Source organism: Aythya fuligula, chromosome 14 (genome assembly GCF_009819795.1).
Source record: "Aythya fuligula isolate bAytFul2 chromosome 14, bAytFul2.pri, whole genome shotgun sequence".
Lineage (NCBI taxonomy): Eukaryota > Metazoa > Chordata > Aves > Anseriformes > Anatidae > Aythya > Aythya fuligula.
In genome coordinates, this window is record NC_045572.1 from 17,422,764 (window position 1) to 17,441,003 (window position 18,240).

Consider the following 18,240-nt stretch of genomic DNA (forward strand, 5'->3'; position numbering starts at 1 on the left):
CCATCGGACGCGGGGCGTTTTGGCAAGGAGGACGAGCGGCCCCCTCCTCTGCCCGGCCGCCCACTCACCTGCTGCAAGCCCGAGCCCTCTCAGCCCACTAAAGCTCATCGTTTTACCAGTACTCTTAAAAACAAGTTGAAAAAAAAAGCTCGCCATATGCTTCAGAACACGCACCACGACTTCGCTGTGACATGACTGCACTTACAAATAGCCAAGGAGCCTGGAAAAAAAGCTAAATGCCTTGTTATCCGCCGTGCCCGTGGATCAAAGTGCTTTCTTGTCTTCAGATAAACACCGTCCACTGGCTTTGATGCTGTCTCCAGTGCATCTGGGTGAGGACAGCGACAAAATATTGAGAGATGGGAAAGCCGAGGGATACAGGTGCTGCTCCAAAGCCCTGAGCTGGGTCTCTGGCTGGGGGTCCTGCATCCCTGCGCCCCGGGGCCAGCACAGCCCCCAGCCTGCTGGGCTCTGCTTCATGGGGCTGGACACGGAGAGGGATGCTGGAAGCTGCCACACCTTCAGCTCAGGTATTTGGGGTTATTTACTCGACCCATTCGCATGTCCCATGGAGAGCAGGCAGCCTGCTGCACCGACAGCTCCCAGGAGTTCAGAAACGTGCCTGGAGTCCCTGTGACAGTTTATATTCCAAAGTTTGCCCGGTAGCTGATGGTTCCTTCCTCCAAGTGACATATTGATTGTGGGTACACGTAGGGCGAATATGATTGTGTTCAGTATTTTGAGCTCATCATCTGTTATCCCATTCGCATTGTCATCCCAGACCCAGACAGTATCAAATTGGAAGCAGTAGTGTAGAAAATTACAAACAAATCAAAAAAGACTACAGCTGTGAAATGAATCAAAGCACTGTTTCTACATTTAGTATTTCCTTTGGTATAAAACATCTTTTACGATTTATTTTTTTTTTTATTCTCTTGGGCTGACAGCTACGGAGGCAGGGACCGAGCACCGCGCACACCACCGGGGCCAGGTGGGTCACTGCCCTGCCAGCATCCCGAGGCATTCACCCAACAGAGCAATCGTTTGTTAAAACATGACCGAGGCAGAGAAGACCATGTCACCAAGGGCAGCGCCTCTCTAGATGGGAGCCTTGACCCACTTTGACCACCTGAAGGACGTGCCTCTGGTGTGCAGCATCCTCCACGGCTGTCCTGGTTGTAGCACACCAGGAGAACGGTGCCCACAAAATCCTGCCCGTTCTCAGCTCTTGACCTCAGTCCTCTCCATCTGCTGCACCTTGCGCGGGCAGAAAGGTTCAGGTTTGAGCTCCATGTCAGCTTTTCAGAGCAGCCTCTCGGTGCGCTAACGCTGTGCCGTGCGAGCAGGCTTTGAATATGTGTGTGTTTGTATGAAGATGACCACATTAAATTTAAGCAGAAATAAATGGTAATTTAACTGGCACGGATACACAAGGCTGACATAATCTCTAAAGGTTTGAGGCTGCTATTAAATTTGTTCCTCCTTATTAATTTGTGACCAAGAAGATAATGAAAAACTGGCAACTCTGAAGTTGATATAAAAAGTAAGAGATATACAGTTGGCATGGAGAATTTTATGTGCTGTCAGAGTGAAAAAGCTTTGCTAAATGTATGTAGGCAAAGATACACACTGCCATCTTAATGAGCAATTAAAAGATGGACTCGTAATAATTGAATCGTGACTCTTGTCACATTTGTATTTGTTTAATAGCCCTAGTTTTGGTTGAGTCTGGTTCCGAGTTCCTAGTTTAATCAGGTCTGATTTAGGCTTTTGGTTCAAATAACAAAAAGCGATGAGCGTGAATCTTGTTGTCCTATTACTCCCTCAGCTTCTTGTTCCCAGTGAATACGGCGTTCTTTCAAAACCTCATGCTTAATTACTGCATTTAAACAGCAGGATCGGACACAGAGGTGGGGAGTTGATTTGCTGTCGTTCAAAGTTTGGGTTTTCAAAGTGAAAATCTCGTCTTCCTTTCCACAGATCACTTGGTGGATTTTGGAAGTACTTCAGATGGATACCAGCTAAGTCCTTTGCTAGTAAAATCAGGGAGCCTTGGCTGTGCTCATTGCTCTGTTTCTTCTTGCCTTTTTGTTGTTGTTGTTTGATTTTTATTTTTTTAAGCCCGATCAGAGAGGACCATCTGTTCTTCAAAACTCTTTCCCTTAAGCTAACTGCAGTGGTCATTCCTGCATGCTCTCGAATCGTCAGTGGCGCGGGGCTCTGTGTGCCCAGTCTGCTGCTCAGAATTTCTCATCAGGCTCTGGAAGCCACATCAGTCAGAGCTGACAATAGTTTGCACATTTCCAGCTCCTCTCACTGAGATGCACGAGACCAGGGCTGGCCCAGGTGCTATTTCGCAGCCCCTGTTTTTGCCCAAGTCCTGTTAAATATATTGGCACTTGCAGCTTCAACTCCCCTACGCTTGCAGGGTGCTTTTGCTTTATCATTGTCTGGTTTTAATATTTTTTAACCTACATGGTGGGGGAGAGTGCTGAATTCTCCTTCCAGTGGGCTGTCCTGTCTTTTTATAAAAAAATAATTGCAAACTCCTTTCTCTGAATAGGAATCTTCCCCTCCTAAGGCTGTCTTTACAACCATCTATTTTTCTTATCCTTCTAGCTCCGGTCACTTGTTTTTGGGCCTCTCCAATTCCCAGTTCAAAGGAAAGCAACAATTATTTTGCTTCAAACTCATCCAGCCCTGAAGATGAAGAATTTATCAGCTTTGCCCTGCTCTGGAGCAGAGCTGCCGGCTTTGCTCAGGCTTTGCAGCCAGCTGACCAGCAGACAACCCCTCAGCAAAGCTCCCACAGCCCTGGGGATGCACAGAGACATCCCAGGGGCTTTTAAAAGGTGCCATCTGTGAGGACAAGTACACCATCCCTGGAAGTGTTCAAAAGACGCTTAGATGTAGAGCTTAGGGATATAGTTTAGTGGAGGGCTGTTAGTGTTAGGTTGGAGGTTGGACTCGATGACCTTGAGGTCTCTTCCAACCTAGAAATTCTGTGATTCTGTGATTCTGTGATCTTCCTCACCCGAGGATTGCCTCCTGCAGCTTAACTAGCCTCGAATTGCAGGCGTTTGAAAAGGAAAGGGCCGGAGCTGGCTGGAGGATGGATGCAGGGCAGGGTGCTGGGGTTTATAAGTGGCTTCAGGCGGTGGGAGAAACTGGAAAGATTTGGAACCAGAGGATCAGAGAATTGGGAAGGAGCCAAGCGTGTAAGAGAAGTCACCAAAAATGGGTGTTGGGACCTGACCGTGCACCTGTAATGTCAGAGAGGGAGTCTGGGGAGCTGGGTTAGGGACACGGTCACCCGTAATTGATAGAGGAGCAGGCAGGCACTTGGTGTGAGCCAGATTGCCCAATCCATCACCTGCACAGGGCAAATCTGCTCCTCGTTTAGCTCTCTAAAGCAAGGGGCTTGGGTTTGGACATGGGGTTGAAATAGGAGGGCCTGGCTTTCCCCGGGGTGGGACAGGGGAGAGCTGGGTTCATGATGCAGGACTCAGGTAGTGCCCATGCTCGGGGCCAGTGGGGTGCATGTGGCCTGGTTTGGGGGGCTTTCTCCAACCCCTTGCTCCTCGAGAAGCTGTGTGGGAGGAGGAGGGGAACCACCTCTGGGAGGAAAAAACGAGCTTGATCTTGTCATTCTGCAATAATTGCCAGGGAATACCTTTCTGCCCCAAATTCAGCTTGCATAGCTGGATTTTATTCCGGATGCTTCAGCTTTTTGGGGTGGGTGGGAAAAAAACAACAGGGGGACTTGGCGCTGCCTCGCCGTGCTCTCGTTCATCTCAGCCCCAGGGGCCACGTGGAGACGCAGCAGGCACGGGCTGTGCATTTAAAACTGCACCAGAATTATGTAAAATGAGCAAAATGTGCCAAAACTGCTACAAGCGTGTCACAGCCCGTGTCACCCCAGCAAGCTGTGTGGGGTGAGGCAAGCTGACTTCCTCCCCACCATGCATCCTCTGGTGGGTGTGGGTATAAATAAACAGGGGCTGCGTGGATGCTTCACATGTCTCCTGGTACATCTCGTGTTTATGTCCGACTTAAGAGAAACAGAGAAATGACTAAATACTTCAAACTGACAACACAGACAGTCTGGAAGATATTTTCACAGAATAAATGATGTGGGTAAGTGGTTAGACTTTTCTTTCTTTCCTTCAGGAAACGGGAAGGAGTTGTCTCCACTGATATTATTTCTGTTTGCTGATTTTTTTTTTCCCCTCTCCCCCAGGAAAGAGAAAAAGATCTCACTGAAGATACCTTTTTTTCTCTGATTAGATTTCAGCTTTATTTTTTTTTTAAAGCCCAGACCTCTTAAGCCTATAGGCCAGCTATGAAATATGCACTCGTTGCTTCATGCAGAACACTCCACAAGGACCCGCTTTGTAGTGCCCATGCACAATTCACTGCAGATGCTCCCAATCACATTTGTGATTTATTTATTTTTAATCCAAATCGTAAATCAGCGATTTGAGATCTTTCTTGTTAGGAAGAAGGAAATCAGAGCAAACGAGTCCCTGAAAGTCATTAAATAACCTCGTTTTTTTTTTTTTTTTTTTTTTTGGTAAATGCTGAAGATATTTTGGAGGTGCAACGTTTCCCTGGCCAGAACTTAAAATGTGAAAAATCCCAGAAAGCTGCCCTTGCTTGGTATATCCTGCAAAGAGCAATAATAATAATGAAAGAGCTTACTCTCTTAGAAGAGTCTCTTCCTACAAGCTCATGGCTAATTTTGTGAGCTGCTGTTGAAAGAAGCAGATTGCCTTCCAGCCTAGAGCTGGCTCCTGGAGCTGCCCGTGTCTTCTCAAGCAGCTGAGCAGGGGGGTCCTGTCCCTCTCACGCTGAAGCCAATGACAAATGCAATTTAATTCCCTATAATCCAGCTGTAGGGCTCTGTATCGGAAGGAACATGGAGACTGACATGTTTTAAGAGGTCTTTCAGACTTCTGCTGCTAATTGTGGGCATCCCCTGCTTCGCGATGCATCCAGCTTGTGCCTAATTCCCCTTTGAAACCCAGCACCCCAAACCCCTTTACAGCCCCATTCCTCCCTCGTAAACACTCGATGCCTTTTAAAAAATAAATGAGCAATGATTATATTGATCCCTTTTCTTTTTTTTTAACAGATGTGATGGGGAAGAGAATGAATGAACATTAATGTTTGCCTTCCCGCATGGCCACGGCTCCTGGACACTAGAAGCAGCCCCTGGCCACGCAGCGTGCCCCACTGCCAGCTCCCGGTGGTCCTGGTGTCCCAACGTGGGGCTAAGGGACCCCAAAAGGACCTCCCCGTCCCCTCGAGGTTTGCCAGAGGTGAGCCCCGAGTTCCCCAGTTCCCTCGGGGGATGTCCCCCCATCCCCATGGGGCTCTCCTCTGCCACCCCCGGGGCACACCACGGGGACAGCGTCGAAATTTGGGGTGCACAGCCCCCAACCCAACCTTTCCAGCACCCCCCCGAGCCTCCAGGCTCCCCACGGGGCTGAGCCTCGCTCCCCTTTCCCCAGCACCCCCCTCATCCCTTGGGGGTGCCCGCCAGCAGCCCCCCGACGGGGCGCCCCTAAACCCCCCTCCCCACCCCAGCACCCCAAGAGGGCGGCCCTAAACCCCCCAACCAACCCCTGAGCCGTGCCGGGAGGGCTCCGCATCCCCTCTTGGGGGCTCCGCATCCCCTTCTTGGGGGCTCGGAGCCCCGACGGCGCTGCCCCCCCCCCCCTCTCCCCGACCCCTCCCGGGCCCCCCCCCGGCCGCTGCCCCTCGGGGGCGGTCCCGGCGCCCCGCTCAGGTGCCGGCGATTGGGTGGAATATGCAAATGAGGCCGTGACGTCAGGCGGCTCCGGCCCAGAGAGCTCAAATAGGGCCCCCCCCACCCCCCCACCCCCCCATCTCCAGCACCGCCGCCGCTCCCGTCCCGGCCGGAGCCGTCCCGCAGCCCCCCGGACCCCCCCCTCCGACCCCCTTCGGTCACCCGGCTCCGAGCCCCAGGTGAGTGCGAGCCCGGGGGTGCTTGGAGGAGAGCTGCCGGGATGGGAAAAGGGGGTTTTGATTTATTTTTTGACTGATTTTATTGATTTTGGGGGTGCCCCGCTTGGCGGAGTGTTGTATTTTTTTTTTTGGGGTGGGGGGGACATCGCTGCGGGAGCCTTCCCGCTGCCGGCTCCGCGGGGCTGCTGCCAGGGATGCTCCGGGATCGCTGCCGCTCCGCGCCGAGCCCCCGGGAGGGGCTTGGAAACAGGTGGGCACCCACGGAGGGGATCGGAGGGGTCGCCCCACTCCCCCCTTTTCCCCCCTTTCCTTCCTTTTCCTCCTTTTCGCCCCGACTTCCAGCCTTGGGAACCGAGAGCTGAGAACGGCTCCCTCCAGGCAGGGTGGGCTGCGCTGGGGCCGGCTCCCCCCCCCCCCAAACCCCGAGCCGAGGCAGGGGATGCTGCTCCTGCTCCTGCTCCTGCTGCTGCTGCCGTCGGGGGGGCTCGGGTCCAGCCGCCGCGGTCGCGAGTGGGGTCGGCGCTTCCCCGCGAGGCCCCTGGGTGGCGCCGTGGGGCCGGCGGCGGCCCCCGGAGCGCCCCGACGGGACCCGAGGCTTGGGGGGCTCCGGGGGCTGCGGGCACCGCGGGCTCTGCTGGAGGCGGAGAGCGGTGTGGGGGGGTTTATCGGTGATAATCCCGGGCTGCCCGGCCGGCTGGAGCCGCCTGGGGGGTGATGGAGAGCATCGGGTGCTCCGCCGGGGTGCTGCGGAGCTGTCCCCAGCATAAACCGAGCTGAAACGTACCCAGGTGTGATAGGGGCAGCCTGGCAAGCAAGGGTTAAAATCGGCCAGATTTATGGCCCTTCATTCCGACTGGACCGCTGCTCTCCTTATTTTATTTTATTTTTTTCCTGGGAAAAAAAAAATCAAGACACTACAATCCTCGTTGTAGTGTCTCAAATTTAAAGTAAATTATTCCTTGAAATATCCCAAAGCGTGCTTTTACGCCCAAACAGACCCAACGCCTGGTTCGTAGCTAAACCTCGCTGCTGGTTTCAGTGAGTTCCCAACGCATCCAAACTTCCCGTGGCTGAGATGCTGCAGATAGCTGGCGGAAAGCGTTGTTTGCCTTAATTATGTCGTGCTGAAAGGTCATCTTGGAATGTTTTTTTTTTTCGTAAATTTGTAGTCTTTATTGCACTTGACAGGAAGTTATGGGCATGAAAATTATTTCACAGGCCACAGAAATACTGTTTAGATAAGGCTGAGGCAATTGGAACAGGCAGTGGCAGAGGAACCGAGGAGCAGATCCTTATCTTGTGCTAACAGAGCCAATTTATAGAGGCAATGGCTTGGTCCAAATGCCTTTTTTTTTTTTTTGCTTATAGCAACAGCCATAACTTCAGGTAATTAAGTTGAACCTTTCTTTCTAATGTGGAGCTTGTTGGAAATTATTAAAAGCTATTGTGAACTATTAATTTTTCGGTACTAAAAGTTAAGCTGCAATTTAAGTAGCCCTGAAAACAAAACCAATAACTGGTTTTGGCAAATTGCTTAATATTATTACAGTCACCCTAATTGAATTCTAAAAGCCGCTGTGTTGTGGAGGAAAAAGTTGTGGGCTGCCGGCAGCAATCTGTCTGCCTGCCTACTTGTACCGTGTGTCACCAAAGTGCTTTAAACAACTTGTGGTGTTCTCCCCGCAAATGGCCGATGTGATTAGTGCCTGCCTTCTCCAAGGTGACCCTTTCTGCCTGAGCAGCTCTAAAACCTGCATCCTAAAGCCTGTGCTGGTATTAAAACCTGCGTCCTAAAGCCTGTGCTGGTACCTCTGGCTTACATCTGCTTGCTGTTTCTCTTGGTTCAGATGTGCAGCCCCAATCTTTATGCAAGTTGAGGCTCCCCCTGTATATTTGTGTGCACAAACCCATCCGAGCCGAGGATGGGGGCACGCTGTAATTGCCAGTGTTACACCAGCACCTGCAGGGCTTGGCCGAGTAACAGCACAGAGCATGGTGCTGAGCTTCTTGTGCCAGTGTTTCTTGGCAAAGCAGTGCCAGCTGCAAGGAAAGCTGCAGCTCTCCTCTAGTTTAGAGGAAGAAGCCACAAGCTGTAGGTTTACCTCCAACCTTTGTATAGTATCTGCCATAATATAAAAACCAGGATGGTTTTGGAAATAATTCCCCTGAAACCAGAGGAGGTGTTGCAAATGGATGCGATGCGTAACTTTGTTTACTGGGTTTGAAAATAGGTTTAATTGGAGTGCCTGCATTACAATTACTAGCTTGTGCTTTGCATGAGGGATTAAAACCTGTTTGTTCCCATGTTGCTAAGAGCAGGTGGGTGACAGGCTCCCCTCTCCACCCTCAGTTCTCAGGGGGCTTCTAATGTTTAGCTGCAAACATCATCGTGGTGGGTGTGTGTACAACGACTTGTTTTATGCAGGACATCGTATGTCAGCTGTGATTTATCTGGGCAGTGCTGTCCATACAGGCTCGTGTCCTGCTTAATGTGCTTTGCTCAGGTGAGGACAGGAGATTGGTGGTGAACTTGGCTGAGTTTATAGTGGTCCATTCCATCCATGTGAATGTTTTGGTTGACTTTGGGGAACTTTGCACTGCAGCCCAGTAGCTGTGTTGCATGGTGCAGCTGCAGACCTGATCTTGCCAGGAGTCTCCTGCTTTGCTCAGGCAGATGTGCTGCGGCTCGTCGGGGTAAGGGGGTGCTGGGGGACGGTTTGGGACATGGAGCAGCATGGAAATGCTACGTGGTATCAGAGTTAACTCTTGCTTGATATTTATAGCGTGCATTTGTTGCTTGGTTTAGGCTATTCAGATCATAATGTATATTGCTGTGTCCTTCTCCTCTTATGAGTGAGACCAATTAATGTTCTGTCAGTCAGTGTGCAATAAAAATAAGTAATTTCTGAACTGAGAGAGAGATGCTCTACCAGTTCCATTTATAAAACAAGTGGAGTTTTAGCATGCAGATGCTGCCCTTTCAGTTTCATCAGTGTTATAGGCATCTTAATCCAAACACCATCATGTTTTCTAGTGGTTATCTACTAAATATACACGAAACTGGCTGGTCCCCTCTTTTGGGCTAGGATTGTGATTTCAAGCAGCGTACGAATGAGAGGTCTCTAGAACTGCAAAGTGAAACAGTATTTGCTGTGGTGGTATCAACAGAGCATACAAAATACCTCTATAAAACGTGAGAAATAGTATTGCTCTGCGAGAGCAATTCATAATGTAACAATGTACTTGTCGCTTATTGATATAGTGACTTTGGTTTATTAAACATTTATTTGTAGCCCCAGTAACATTACATCTGAGGTTTCTAATTGGAATTTAGAGAGCCTAATAAATTTTGATTTCATCCAGAGTGCTCTCAATTCAGGGTGTTTACATTAGTGCTGGGAAAAAGCAATGCCTTAACTCCGTGGGCGAGCGGTGTGCGGTGGCTGGCGGCTGTGTCGTTTTATCGACGGGATGTCTCTGGGCAGACAAAGTAGTTGAGACCAAAGCAGTGCTGGTGTGAATAGTTACAGTCCTAAATTAATAGCGGTGCACTAAGCCTTGGATACACCCTGCAGCAAATACATGGTATGAAAATGCTGAAATGAGTCCTGTCAAGACTGGGTATGTCACAGGGGCTTAATTTTGCCATTAGCGGGTAACATGTCTCGTTAACGTGTGTCGCTCAAACCAGGCAGCAGCCTGTCACTTGCATGTTGTCGAAGTGCCATCCCTTGCTTCATTAAGTGGTCATCATGCTTTATCGTGGGTCTGTGTTAGCACCTTCTGCTGCTGCTGTGGAAGGCTAAAACTTCTCTCAGCTGCTGTGGAAATGGAGCCAGGCTTGAAGACTCCTTTGGTATCTTCATTATGGGAAGTAAGAGCACAATCTGGTGTCCTGTCCCCAAAAAGGGCAGGTGAAGTACAGAGCTCTCAGGTCCAGCCGTGCTTTTGGAGCCCAGTGTCCCTTGAAATGCTCTTGGCTGATCTTCAGGGCGGTAGCTCAGGGTTACGCACGTACACACAACATGCAGCAGTTCCACCTGGCAACGCTTGGAGTAGCTTGCCTTTGTATTTCCAAATTCATTTTAAAAAAGGACAAGAACAGCTCTCAGAGGGGATGTTGCTGTGGTGGAACCCTTGCTTATATCTCCCTGGTTCCCTGCAGAGCCAGGGCAGGGAGATGGTGCTGCTGGTGAGCAGGATGAGCCTGAGGGGGCTTAGAAACATCCTGGCTGGGACAGAGGCAAATTAGTGAAGAAAGCTCAGCCCCGGAGAGGCTCACCTAGATCATAGCTGGAGAACTATGATCTTGGGTACAGAGTTTGCTTCAGGTCTTGTGGGTTTTACTGGGTTCAGCGGCCTCCTGGGCAGGTCTCTCGTGTGACCAGGAGTGACAGGCCCCGTGCTCCCGGTGTCGCTGTGACACTCCGGGCTGGCTGCTGGGCCCTGCGAGGCTGCGAGCTCAGCCTCCGGCAACGCCGTGGCTGAATGTGCTCGAGGCAGGTGTCATCCTCCGAGTCTGAGAGGAATAACAACATCTTCTGTCACTGCTGTGAGCCTCCAGTGATCAAAGAAACAAACAGCGGTGCCTGGTGAGGCTTTTGTGACGATTTGCTGAGGGTACAAGTGCACGAAGTGACTGAGTAACCCTGCGCTGCCTGAGGAGGGGTGGAGGCACCTCTTGGTTTCCACAGGACCACAACCGTGTGTTTGGGGTGGCTTGTTCCTTGCCACAGCAGCTAGATTTGGAAATCCCAGTGGTCCAGCTTGGCAGGGGCAGGCTGGGAACAGCATGTCTGTTAGAGGATAATCTAGGGGTAAGTATTTCACCAAGCTGCTACAGTAAGCTTCTGCGTGTTACTGAATCCGAGCTGGGTTTTGTTTTGAGATCGCTTTATGACTGTTCTCTTGTTTTCAACAGACGTGAAATGATGAAGTCAAGAAGCTTTTGGTTATCGCTCGTATTGCTTGGGGTTTTCCTGTCGGTCACGAGGGGATGGATGGACTCGGCCGGCAGCAGAAGGCACTTTTCGGATGCGGGGAGGTTGCAGCAAGAGGTACTGTAGATCAGCTGCTGCTGCAGCTACAACTCCTGTCTCTATTTTTGTGTGTGTTCAGGCTTTTTGTACTGTGAAAACAGAAAACAAGCAGGGGCATATTTCCTTACGTATTTGTACTAAACACCTGCTGAGGAGGTCAGTGAAGAAGCAATGATTGTGAAAGGACTGTGAAGCACAAGCTCTTACCCTTCTTGCGTATATCGCTGTAGTTCTGGGAGGAAAATTGTGCATCTGGCTTTTGTGGAGATGCAATCTTTGTCCCCCAAAGACTTCATAGTAGGCTCTGTCTTAAGGCCACTGGGACACATGAAACTAAATTCAATAAGCAAACCCCATCCTGGCTCTTCACTTGGTTCACTGGATTGTCAGGAGAAGCCTGAAATGGTTGATTTGCTAAGCATACCTGAGCCATGGGTCATTCTGGGAGGACCAACAAACTTCGAGCCCATGTTGGCTTCTGATGGCACAATGGGGACTGAGGGCACGTGGTGGCCTTTGGGTGGCAGTGGTGCTGATCTGGCCAGAGAGGACCCCGAATGCACAGCCTGACAGGGAGGTGGGACTCCTGCCTTAGTGCAGGGTGGTGGCGCCTCTCACCTTTCATGCTCTGGGCTTGTGGCAGTTGTGGAACAATTGAGCCTGCTCTCAGAGCTGAAGGTGACAGCATCGGCTCTCCTTGTGGTGTCAGGAAAGCCAGTGCTGTCAAACAGTTGGCTCCTGCTTAGCAGGACTTGATAATTATTTTAGTGGAGATGTTGAGATTCTGACACTGAGTTCTGTCTCAGGTGTGCTTTTTCCTTGAGGTCTCCCTTCTGTGAAAGTGAAGAAAACACTGCCACCCTCACCTCCTCTTGTGCTTTGTTGCTGTGTAGTCAACATATAGTATACAGGCACTCAAATATTAAATGTTTTTGTATTGGCTTGGATCATTTTAGCTTTTTAGAAATTATTAAATATTTGGCATGGTTTTGTATTTAAAAAAATAATTCTTTGCTAATGCGTATTAGTTATGATTTTTGAAAAAGTTATTCTGAAGAATTAAATTCATTACTCAAATGATTTATTTTAATATAAGCTGTAGAACTATTACACTACATGAAAGACATTCATTCATTTGATCTTGCTCTAAAAACCATGAAGTTATTGCACCAATTACTTGATCTTGCTTGAGGTGAAAGGATCTAAGTTAGAAATGCATTTGTTCAGATTTGTACAGAATTTATAACCGGTGTGAATATTAAAACTTTTAATGTACAAAACGCAGTTAAAATAGCTTCCAGGGCTGTAAGTTATAATGCAGATTTTTAATAAAGTAACTGTACAGAAAGCTTGTTCCCCAAGAAAGTGTTTATATGATGTAACACCAAAGACCAAAATGAATCTGGAGATCCTGAATGTAGCTGTCAGGTAGGACAGCGAAATGGAGGTAACTGCTGTTTTCTCAAAATGCATTTGTTATCTTTCAGAAAACTTAACCTTAATACATTTTCATAAGAAAAAAAACAATTCTTTTCTGGTGATATTTGGCTTTGTTCAATTGGGAGTTTGTCTCCTGTGCAGTGGAATTGTGGCTGTTCTTCCTTTATGGTGCTGTGGGTTTGGAGCCCGTGCCAGCCAGAGCCTCAGATGCTGCTCTTTATTCCTCAGAAATGTTTGTTAGTTACCAAATACATGGCTTCTGATTAATATGTAATTCCGTTAACATGCATTTAAATCATTGAATCACAAATAGAAGCTCGTAGCAATTCACTGAAATTGCTTTAAAAATATGTAAAGGGTTAATTTACAGGTCAAATAATTTGAAGTATGCCCTGATCTAAGATTCCTCCTAACTTCATCAAAGCAAATACTTGGCTATGGGTCACTGACCTTCACTAATACTTGCTTTGATCTACATAGGAACAAGTTTACTGAATCAAAAACATTGCTTAATTTATGTTCAGATTGCTCAATCGATTTCTTCATGGTCTGTGGTAGAATTATTGCAGTTGTGCTTTGCATTTATAAAGGGAAAAATAAGTCTTGAGGCCATAGACTGCAGTACCCAGCCTTTCTGCATGAGGAATTAACTTCCTAGCACAGCAGTGGTGTCTGTTTTCCTGATGCTCAGCCTTCCACCTCTCAAATTTATGGGGTGTTCCTGAGAAGAGGCTTTTCTGAAATATTTGTAGTCTTGAATAGAGCAGTAAGAAACATGCATATGTAGTCTGGAGTTCCATAGGTATGTAATGAATTAAAATAGAAAACCTAATTTAAAAGGACAGTGTTGGTACTAAACTGAAAAGCTGCAACTTGCTTGGTCCATATTACTTCTGGATGCTGTTGCTGTCGTTTCACATTGCAAAACTTCTCGGGCTGGTTCAGGAGGGTGCTGAAAAGTTCTTGAAGCTTCTGGGTGCTGCACGTGTTGCACCGTGGAGCTGGGATGTGCAGCTCTCTAGGGTTGAACCATCCTGAAATTAAGTTCTGAGTGGAGTGTATTCAAAACCACAAATACATAGAGCTCACGTGCTCTGGGGTGATAGTTATGGAAAAGGCTTTGCCCCTGCATTCAGCATGGCTGTTTTCATGTTAGGCTGGGCATTATATAGGTGACCATGTTTCACAGACAGCTTTGTTATCTTAGAAGGCCTTTGGTTTGCTTTTGAGGCAATAGATGGTACACTCTGGGGTCACATCTCCTTTCTGAAATGGAAAAGAATTCTTAAAAATGTAGTTTGTGAGTTTTAGGCACTGTTGGTAGCTGTGGGGAGTTTCCAGTACAAGCACAGGAGAAAAGGCCCAACCTGAACTTACCCTGGAGTTCTGCATATCAAATCTGAGGGAGAATTCGGTCAGGAGATTAGAATGGAGTGGTTTGTGCTGGGCTGGTGGAGGAGATATTGGATGTCACTGATAGATCCTGGGTGGTTATGGTACAGACTTCTGAGTTCTGGGCTACAGAACCAGAGCTGCTCTGACTTTTTAATTTGTTTTTTAGAAATACTTAATCACTTTCAGCTTTCATACCCAGCTGCATTTTTGCAACCTACCCTCCTGCTGAAGAAGTCTCACAAGATACCAGAACCATGATGTGCACAGCACCCCACGCTCCCACAGCGAGCTGAGCTGTGTCCCCAGGGGCTCCTCCAGTCCAGAGCAAAAGCCGAGCTCCCTGTGCTCACACAGGTAACAGCAGCTCTCACAGATCCAAGCACTGGCACGTTTGTTTTTTCCCCTTTCCATGCTGCAAGATGTTCAACCTCACTGAGGTTGCCTTGTGCTGCAACTGGCTGTTCCCAGAGAGCAGCAAGGCACTGCTGCTGTGCTGCTGTCTGCCATGGGCTGTGACAGCACAGTTCAAGTGGACGCTAGACACAGTGTGCAAATATTTGAAGAGTTCCTTGATCATTTTTTTTTTACCAATGTTTATCACTTTATCTTGCTTTTGCCTTAAATTGCACCACCAACCTCAAAGTATCATATGCAGCTATGCCAAGTCTTATTTTGATGCTAATGGATGTAACAAACACCTTACTTGCAAGGTGCCATAACTTTCTTATTGGCATCTGGAAGCTTTCAGCTGTGTAGATTATCTATCCTTTGACTTGTTCATTAGTTATTACTTGCGTAGCACCTGAGCTGCTTAAAATCTCCAAGTAATAAATGTCACCTTCACCTTCAGCATGACTGCAAACAGCTGTGTCGTACCAGCCCTTCTGTGCCAGCCTACACAGGATAAACCATCCCTCTGGAGTCCACTCACAGCCTGAACTGCGCTTCTCCAGGAGTATCAATTATTCCTGAAATTTCTAATTATCTGCAGGTTCTTCAATGTTGTTTCACTTAATGCCTCAGCTGAAGACCACAGTTGATGATTCTGAGCAGCAGGGGAGTAATGGGGATGGTTTTGTGCTGCTTCCCCTGGCAAAGTTGTATTTCCTGATCTGACTACGAAGGCACTGCTTTGGGAGGCAAGATACAAAACTGCAAAGGCTTTTGATAAAAGCTTTTGCTTATAATTCAAATAGAGGCATAATTTCAGAGCGTGAGCTTGGAATAAGACAGGCACAGTGTATCAATTTTATATGCAGTTGAAGATCTAATATCCTGGTGTTTATTTTAAGAATTATTAGTAGTAATGTATTCTGCTGTGTGCGCGCTCTTCCTGCTTGTAAGTCAGTTTGGAGAAAGGAAGGAAAGAATCAGATTGGAATTAAAATCTATACTGTGCTAAAGCCTGCTCCTGCTTTAAACCTGAAGGGAAGGGGAGATGAGGCTTTTATTTATTTTTGTATCACTTTTTGGGATATGCTGATAATTCATTCCTTGTTACCTGCATTTGTGGTATCTCTTAAAAGCTGTAATTGCTGCTTGTAGATATTCTAAATTTTAACTGGTATTATTATCCCTCTAGGGATGCAAAACTTTGGCTGTAGGTGCTGGTTAGCAGTGTAAATGTAGTTCAAGGTGCACAAGTTCTGTAGGCACAATTTAAAGGTACCTTCTTGCATGCAATCCCTTCCAGAACCCAAATCCTCCTTCCTTTATTTTTTTTAAAACTTCTGGTAGCATGTGGTGTGATCCCTCATGGTTGTCTCACATTGCCCAGCCCACTGGGGCTATCACCTCTCAACTAATAGCAGCCACAGCCAGCAGCAGACCGCAGCTGTGGGTGGTTTCTCAGGTGCTAATGACCTTGGATTTTGGTGCTGAAGGTGGCCAGGGTTGGGTGCTGTTCCCTGGGGAGGGGAGGGACTGTGAGGCTCAGGGTGCTCGGCTCTGCTGAGCTGTGGCACAAACTGCCTAGCAGGAATCACATTTTCTGTAAGTTTTTCTCATGTCACAGTTGAGCAACTGTGAAAAATCGTATCTAGGTGGTGAAATGCTGATATATTCCTGAAGCAGAGAATTAGATCAGAGTAAAACTTATCTTGCAAATTAAAAAAAAAAAAAAAAAAGGCAATTTTAACTCTGCTGTGATGATGTGGATGGTTACATTTTCTGACATCCTGTTCAGAAGCTAATTAACCTTAAAAGACTAAATATTGACCAATTTTTTTTCCCCAAATGTAGTGTATCCTCCATTCAAGAAAGGGTATAGCAGTGGCTTTGAAAGGAAGGCAGTTCTACTTGAGAATCCTCTCTATCATCAGGCTGGGCATTTCTTACCTCTTCAGGTTAGGAAGGATACAGCTGCATATTTGTTTTTTTAAAACAGGCTTCCTATTAGCTTCCAGATGACAACATGGAAATTTATGGAGCTGTACCTGAGCTGCTAATCTGAAGTCCTGAAATAGTGAATAAATCAGAGAAGCAGCAATTATCTCAATTAGCTACCGTATGTTTGAGCAGATGATACTGTGTGATGTGAGACATCAGATTTTCTCAGTTTATACTAGACAGGACAAATCTAAATTGCCAGCTTCTGTCCTGATATTAAGCTTTCTCCAAACTGTAGTATATGGCTTATTTTCTTCCTCATGCCTGATTTAAAAAAAAAAAAAAAAGGTAGATGTTCTCTGCCTCATTAGCATCTTTTTTCAGGAATATATTGTGTTCACGGCTGTAAACAGAAAAATCCTGATTGTTAAACCAAGCTACATATTAGCCATAATATTGCACTACTACTGCATGTGCTGCAATCCATACACAGAGTGCTTCACCCTGTGCTGGAGGTCAGTGTAATTGTCTTGACCCCTCACTTGTGATAAGAGCATGCTCTGAAGTGTGGGGGGGAAATCCGTGGGATAATACTCTATTAGTAGGAACAGCCACTTCTTTATTAATTTGCTAAATGAGTTAGGGCTATATATTTAGAAATTGTACAGCAGTTAGGCTGATCTGGAGAGCAGGTCCCTGGAGACTGGCTGTGTGCAGAGGTAATGTCTAATTTTGTGATAGACCCAGCATGAGCCCAGCTGCATGTGCTGAATTGGCTTTATCCTGTGTGAGCACTCCCGAAAGTACCTGGTAAGAGGGCTGCTACAGTCCAATAATAAGGGATCGCTTGCTGATCCAAAATGTTACCTGTTCTTTTGGCTCTTGCATCTCTTCCATTTACTGTGGTAATTGGCTCTGGCAAGGACTGCTACACCAACCTTTGCATATGGTTATTGAAAAACGAATTATTCCTTGTGACTATATCACAATCAGTATTAAAGGACAGGACTGAAAACACTGCAAGATTATCCCCTGAATTGCGGTACTTAGGGGCAGTTGGTACCTGTTTGGTACCAGGCTCGGTACAAGCCAGACATCATGCTCCTGTGGTCAGAGGCTGCTAACAAGAGAACAGCAAATGCACAGCCATACATAAATACCTGTAAATACTGGTGCGTAGGTATATTTGGTGTTGTGGTGGGTCTTCCATCATCCAGGAATGGGGGGAAAAAAAAGAATTCAGTGGAGACTGCAGTGAAGTATAACAGAAAGAAAACCTTTGACCATAAAGTGTTTTGGTAGGATTTTATCTGAGCATGAAAGGTGCTGTGTGCTCCTTGGAAATAATGTGATGCACACGTCCAGGGGGTCAGGAAATGAGGAGCCTCCTGCTTCAGCAGGAAGAGCAGAATCTCCCATGGCCTGGTCTGCCTGCAACAAGGATTTACAAGGAGAGCACTGCTGTGATGTACAGCAAGGTGTTGTGGGGATATAACACTAACATTGATGCATTTTTATACAGAGGTGTTCAAAGAATTTATCTACCCTGATACCAAACGGACCCATAAGTGGTTTTGCTGCTTGGATCCGCCACTAACGAGTGTCAGTAAATCCACTTGTAGCTCCTTGGCCACCAAGCAGTGTCCTTGGTATGTTGTGTATTCCTTATGTGTAGTTGCATTTAACTCTGCCCCAAAATACCCCCCACACTTCCCCCAGTGTTTGTTCTGAATGAAATCTGATTCTTCATTCCAGAAGTACTGTCTGTGCACCCCATGATTCAGCATTAATCAGGAGCCTGTAACAGAAACTGGCTATTATGTCTTGGCAGGACATCGTGATGCTGTCTTCTGGAAGGCTGGTGTTCACTGCTATAAAGGCAGAAAAGGGCTTTGTGCAAGAAAGTTGTTAAATTGCATGAGGTTCATGCAAGTATTTGTGCAATGCTTCCATGCAGCATCTTTGAGGAACGAAGTGTTTGATAGTGGGCAGGGAACTGTTTCTGATTTTTGTGGTCCATCTAACCCATCTAGGATTAATAATTGTA

At 47.3% G+C, this 18,240-nt stretch overlaps 1 protein-coding gene across 6 annotated transcripts in view; it reads left to right on the forward strand.

Moving 5' to 3' along the window:
- Positions 1 to 18,240, forward strand: part of FSTL4 (follistatin like 4) — a 276,166-nt gene that overhangs the window by 64,167 nt on the left and 193,759 nt on the right. For 3 of the 6 annotated variants that reach the window (XM_032196664.1, XM_032196669.1, XM_032196665.1), the window contains 2 exons: positions 5,135 to 5,321; positions 10,913 to 11,048. In XM_032196664.1, the coding sequence (XP_032052555.1) occupies positions 10,920 to 11,048 (129 nt within the window). In that variant the 5' untranslated portion in view covers positions 5,135 to 5,321; positions 10,913 to 10,919. Of the gene's footprint in view, positions 1 to 3,807; positions 4,138 to 5,134; positions 5,322 to 5,917; positions 5,992 to 10,781; positions 10,809 to 10,912; positions 11,049 to 18,240 lie in introns of those variants that run through there. The other 3 variants (XM_032196667.1, XM_032196666.1, XM_032196668.1) reach the window with 3 other exon arrangements.